Genomic DNA, 6,102 nt, shown 5'->3' with positions numbered 1-6,102 from the left:
CCTTTCCCCATTATCCTTGGGCATAACCGAGGCCCACCTCTGCTCCTCATCTCACAGTGAATCTTTGCATCCAGAGTCTATTCAAGCAGAGTGTCAGCTGAGTTTGACTACCATGGGAATTTGACTAGTTATCATGGTCCTCTGGCCAGTCAGGCCCTGGCTTGGCTCAGGGCATGTTTCTCAGCTGGGTCTTTTCTTCCTTGAACGTCACTCTGTGTGCCTGCAATAGGGATGGGCCACAGGTTGGGACTCCTATGGCTTGTATACTGCCAGGAAAGCAAGTTCATAGTCAGTGTCCCTTGCTTTGTCCCTCCAGAAAAGCAAGTTCACACCTAGTCTGTGGTGCTTCTTTGGGCTACGCACAGCTCTCTGCCCACCCCTGGAATTTCCGGAGCCCCCAGAGCCCCTCCTCCTCGTCCAGATTCTGCTCTGGGCAGCACTTGCATATCTGTCCCTGCTTTTGTTTAGCACAAACCCAGTCTTTACCCTGCAGCCTTTGGGCAGGATGACAGATTTTCACCAACACCTGGAGGTGAATCCTGTGGTCGAAGGAAGGGCAAATGTGCCCCAAGGCCCAACATCTAGTTGAGGTGACAGCCCTCAAAGGCTGTCCACTCTGGATGCCATCCGGCTTCTCTCTTAAGAAATGAGTTGAAGATTTTGTGGCCAATTTCTACTCTTAAGGAGGTCCTTCTGGGACCTTCATACCCACCTTCTCCTGGTCATGGGTCCTTCCTGCAGAGTGATTGAAGCTAGAAAGCTCGTGAGCCTGTGTCCTTACAGGTGAGGGGAGGTAAAAGGGTCATGCCTATGGACATCTCACAGGGCCAGGACAGGGCAGGTATGCCTGATGCCCCCCAGGCAGGATTTGGGCATAGAAGCGAGACTTGCAGATAGAGGGCTGTGTTTCCATCCCCATTCCAGGGTGACATGGAGTCCAATGGGAAGTACATCACCAAGTCCGGCACCCGTGTGAACCACCAGACAGGGCCCATTGTGTGGGGGGAGCCAGGGACCAATGGCCAGCATGCGTTCTACCAGCTCATCCACCAAGGTACGGTCCATCTGGCCTGGGCACGGGTACTGCTGGGGAGGGAGAGGGCCCACCAGCAGAGACTTCTTATTAGGCCGTATGGTGGCTATGGGCTGGGGTAGACGCCTGGGTGACCATAGTGTTCTTCACAGGCACCAAGATGATACCCTGTGACTTCCTAATCCCAGTCCAGACTCAGCACCCTATAAGGAATGGTTTGCATCACAAGGTAAGAACCCCTGTCCAGACCCTCCTCACACTTTCTTAGGTTCACATTATACCCAGACCTCTTAAAACCTGATGCGTTGTTTGGCAGATTAGGTTTCTATTCCTGCTATAACAAATTACTGTAAACTTAATGGCTTAAAACAACACCCATTTATTATCTTCGTTTCTGTGGGTCTAAAGTCCAGCAGGTTCTGCTGGATCTCTGCTCAGGTTGGGACCAAGGTCTAGTTTCCTTGCTGGCTGTCAGCTGGGGTTTATTCTCAGCTTCTAGAAGCCACCCTGGCTCATGGTCCCCTCCATCTCAGAATCAGCGATGGTGGGTTGAGTCCCTCTCAACCTTCCATTCTCTCCTGCTTCTTCTGTATCATCTCTCTGATTTCCTCCTCTACTTTTAAGAGCCCATGTGATAACATTGGGCCCACCTGCACAATCTCCTGACCTTCAGGTCTGTAACCTTAATTCCATCTGTAAAATCCCTTTTGCCATGTAATGTAACATACACAGACATAATAGAAGGGGGCAAAGATCACTGAGCCAAGATCTCGCTTACCACAGCAGCAAACAGAAAAACCATCCAACTCCTATCCAGACAAAGTCATTGATGAGGATTGATCACACCTTATCTCAGGTGTGCGAAGTAGCATGGGTTGCTATGGGCACCAGCTTTGGACTCAGAGACCTGGGTTTGAATTCTTTTCCATACTTCTCAAGTCAGTGCTGTTGACTTGAGGAAACTGAACTTCAACTAGAAGAGAGAAATGATGCCTCCCCTCCTGCCCTAGGATCTTAATAGATGTCAGTAAAGTTCTTAGTGCACATTCCTTAAAAGGTAGTTATCATTGTTACTTACTTTCCAATGTCATCAGATGTGCTCTGCTGTCCCCCTTCGCTCCAACTGAGCTCTAGAGTGGAGGCCGGCAGTCTGGCTCAGGTTGGAACTAACCAAGACGGGGAGTTTTGTCCTTCTGCCTGAAGCTCAGATAGTACTTCCAAGCGTAACTGGATGTCTTTCTTGTCAGATCCTCCTGGCCAACTTCTTGGCCCAGACCGAGGCCCTCATGAAGGGGAAGTCGTCAGAAGAGGCCCGAAAGGAGCTCCAGGCTGCGGGCAAGAGTCCGGAGGATTTTGAGAAGCTGTTGCCGCACAAGGTCAGCACTTCTGAAATGGGCTTTGGGTGACGTAGTGGAGTTGGGAGGATAAAGCTGTGGCGCCAAGGCAGGGGCTCATGGTGTGCCTGGCTTGTCCTACACAATTGGAGGGGCTGTTCTCACAGACCTACATATTCCAAACCCTGGGGCACAGTGTGCTTCCTTTCTGAGGATTTAGGGGTCACAACTAACTTGGGGACATTCTTGGGTGTTTTCTGAAGGTCTTTGAAGGAAATCGTCCAAGCAACTCTATCGTGTTCACCAAGCTTACACCATTCATTCTCGGAGCCTTGATTGGTGAGTGAGTGGGAAGGTCCTGGCTTGCGTAGCTTGTACTGGTCTGGTGGGGCTCTAACGTGCACCGTCTGCCACCTCTGCAGCCATGTATGAGCACAAGATCTTCGTTCAGGGCATCATCTGGGACATCAACAGCTTTGATCAATGGGGGTGAGTTGCTGACTGAGGGGAGGGTGGGAATACCTGCAGGTTGGCTTGTGGATTTCACTAACAACACTGGAACCATCCTCCTACCATTCTTTCTCCTTTTCCTTGCAGAGTGGAGCTCGGAAAGCAGCTGGCTAAGAAAATTGAGCCTGAGCTTGATGGCAGCAGCCCAGTGACTTCTCATGATTCTTCTACCAATGGGCTGATCAGCTTCATTAAACAGGAGCGTGAGGCCATAAGCCAGTAAACTCTTGTTGGGCTGACCGCAGTCCCTGTTGTGACTATCTTTGTCCCTCCTCGCCAGAGTCTGCATTGCACTGTCCTGCCTAGAGCACCTTCTGGTCTTGGGCTATCTAGACCACAAGCCCTTTGGGGAAAGCTGTCTGGAATTACCACCCTCATCCCCTTCATGTCCACGCCCTTCTGTCTTACAATTAGCTGAAGTGTTTCAGTGCAGCTGATTTTTCTGACCCATGTTCACATTGTTCATATACCAGGTAGAAAAATAAAGATGCTACAAAGGTGGTTGTGAGCTCAGCTTCTTGTTTCCTGAGATGGTCCTCTATGCAAGAGTTAGAAAGCCCGTAGGAGGAGTGATGCGCCTTGATGGAGGCTTGACTGTAAGTGGACAGCAGGTGCATCATGGAGGATGGTCCCATGAGAAGAACATAGGTGGGGTGGGGCACAATTAAAGTCACAAGGGCAATTTGGCCTCTGTAATCAAACCCTTTCTCTATCTTCTTCCATTTCTCACCTCTTTGGAGGAATTGTATACTTTTGTTCACTGGATGGTTTTAAAAACCTCATTGAGTTTATATCTGTTTTGGGTGAATTCCTGGCCCAGATCAAGGGTGACTACCCTTCTGGCCAGGTAATTCTTTCCTGTTATAAGGTAGACATTGATAAAAGGATTTTTGAACAAACTACCCTTTTGTCTTCTATTCAAGATATATATCTTTTATTCGAAATATTAAGTAATATTTCTGGCCAATTAAACAGAAAAGGAATTTTGTTTAGAGAGTCGATGGGCAGAATTAATGAGCAGGTTAGGGGCTGAGCTTTCAGGACCTTTGCCCTAGATCAGGGTACAGAATTCAGATGGGGAACCTGCTGCCCTCAGCCCTGCTTCCTTCACCCCATCCTTTCCTGGGCCACCCACTTCTGAGTTGTCCTCTGGCTTGGTCAGATGACTTCCTTAAGGAGAAGGCAAACTGTACTCACAAAGGCTCAAAGTGAGAAATACCTGACTCCTAGAAAGTGACCACACAGATGCAAACGTCCACTTAAAACAATGCTTAGAAACTGTCAGCACTTCTCATCTTTCTATTGGTGAAGTGGGCTTCTTTTTTTATTAATTCCAAGAGTGAATGCCCACTTCTCTCCCCACCTTTGTAGAGATGATAGATGTTCTTTGATGGTTGAGCTCTGTTTAGGCCACTGCTGACCCAACTTCGTTCTTAATGTCACTGATAAAAAGTGAAGGCCTTTTCCCATCAGAGCCACTTCCTCTATTACAAAAGAGCAAGCACAAAAAAGTCTGCAGACCAAGGAAAATTCAATGTAGCAGACTCTCTCAGGTTAACCTGGATTCCCATGAAGGATCTCTTAGCAGTGGGACCACCGTGGTCTAGGCCAGATGCCAAGTATCATGTCTTCTCTTATGCAGGAGGAACTGGCATGTTGCAATTGGCCGCACGTCTCTTGGCCCCTGGCTTGTTCTCCTGCCCCTCATCACTGCCACTATCATCACTTTTAGCTTCTACTTGTTCCTTGGCTGCCTGTTGTTGCAAGTCTTGCACAATATATTAAGAGTTTCCAGAAAAACAAAACAAATAGGAAATATATATATTTAAGCGGAGATTTATTATGGGAATTGGCTCATGTGATTATGGAGGCTGAGAAGTTCCATAATATATTGTCTGCAAGCTGGAGAACCAGGGAAGCCAGGCGTGTAGTCTGAGTCTGAAAGCCTACAAACTGGGGGAGCTGCTGATGTAAACCTTGGAGTCTGAAGGCCAGAGAACCAGGAGCTCAAATGTCCGAGGGCAGTAGAAGATGGGTGTCCCAGCTTGAGAAGAGAAAAAAAATTCACCCTTCTTCCACCTTTTTGTTCTGTTCCAGCCCTCAATAAATTGAATCATGCCGAGCCACACTGGTGAGGGTGATCTTTTGTACACAGTCTGATTCAAATGCTGTTCTCTTCTGGAAACACCCTCACAGACGATCCCAGAAATGATATTTTACCAGCTATCTGGGCATCCCTTAGCTCAGTTAACATGTGAAATTAACCATCACAAACAGCTCTTCAGTGGGAGACAGAAGCAGCTTTCAACATCTTTATTCTGTACTTCCTCATGCAAACTGGATCACAACTTGATGATTGGTGTGTTTGTCAGATCCAAACCCTAGAAAATCATGAATTAAGTCAGATACTTCAAACCTCACACTTGCAAGCACTTTTTTGTTACATTGTTCCACAGACTCTACAATGATGTCAACTTTGATATTAAGTTGCCTCTGGAATCCCAGAATGTGGCAGCATATAACACATTGAAAATCCATCTTAAATAATAAGCCTTCATGCTGTTGTCACACTTCAATCAAGAGGCTGTAATAGGTAGTGTTATGATGTAAACAGATGACTGGTGTTGAAGAGCGCTCAAGAACAAATGTCTTGATGTGGTACCAAGAACAATAATTTTGAAGTTTGTTTCCTCTTGCTATAATTTAAAAATATATCTTGGAAAACATAAGCTAAAATAACAAGTATCTGCCAAGTCATCCAGCTCTTTGGCTAGACCTGAAATGAACACGAAGGTCAGACTTCACGGTGCCTTTTAAAGCTATCAGATTGGCACTGATAAACCAGAAGTAAACTGGTTTCAACTCCAGGACTTCTCTGGGCCTGGAGCCAAGTGTTATGAGGTACTGATGTCATTTGAGGTGTCAGTCCTTGAAAACATTCATTTTCTTTGCACATTATAGTATAAAGCCTGAAATAGTGCTGTTGCAACATGCATTTTTAAAGTCAGGTTTATTAAGATAATTTACATGAAATTCACCTAACTTTGAGATGTGGTTCTGAGTTTTGACAATTGCATGCAGTCATGTAACCACCACAGTTGAGATACAGAGCATATTCATTATCCAAAAAAATTCCCAGTACTCCTTTGTGGTCAAGCCCTACCCCCTAAACCCAAACCCTGGCAACCATTGATCTTATTTCTTAATGTTCACCTTTTCCAGAAT

The 6,102-nt window shown here is 46.6% G+C and overlaps 1 protein-coding gene across 1 annotated transcript in view; it reads left to right on the top strand.

Moving 5' to 3' along the window:
- The window catches only part of GPI (glucose-6-phosphate isomerase), a 21,592-nt gene extending 18,214 nt beyond the window's left edge, over positions 1 to 3,378 (top strand). The window contains exons 15-18 of the mRNA XM_011371840.2: positions 2,281 to 2,409; positions 2,631 to 2,706; positions 2,790 to 2,856; positions 2,965 to 3,378. Of these exons, the coding sequence (XP_011370142.1) occupies positions 2,281 to 2,409; positions 2,631 to 2,706; positions 2,790 to 2,856; positions 2,965 to 3,100 (408 nt within the window). The 3' untranslated portion in view covers positions 3,101 to 3,378. The remainder of the gene's footprint in view (positions 1 to 2,280; positions 2,410 to 2,630; positions 2,707 to 2,789; positions 2,857 to 2,964) is intronic.
- The last annotated feature ends 2,724 nt before the right edge of the window (positions 3,379 to 6,102 follow it).

This window comes from Pteropus vampyrus, unplaced genomic scaffold, assembly GCF_000151845.1.
Source record: "Pteropus vampyrus isolate Shadow unplaced genomic scaffold, Pvam_2.0 Scaffold196, whole genome shotgun sequence".
Taxonomy (NCBI): domain Eukaryota; kingdom Metazoa; phylum Chordata; class Mammalia; order Chiroptera; family Pteropodidae; genus Pteropus; species Pteropus vampyrus.
Note: the sequence above shows the minus strand (reverse complement) of the source record. Positions and strands in the feature narration are given on the sequence as shown.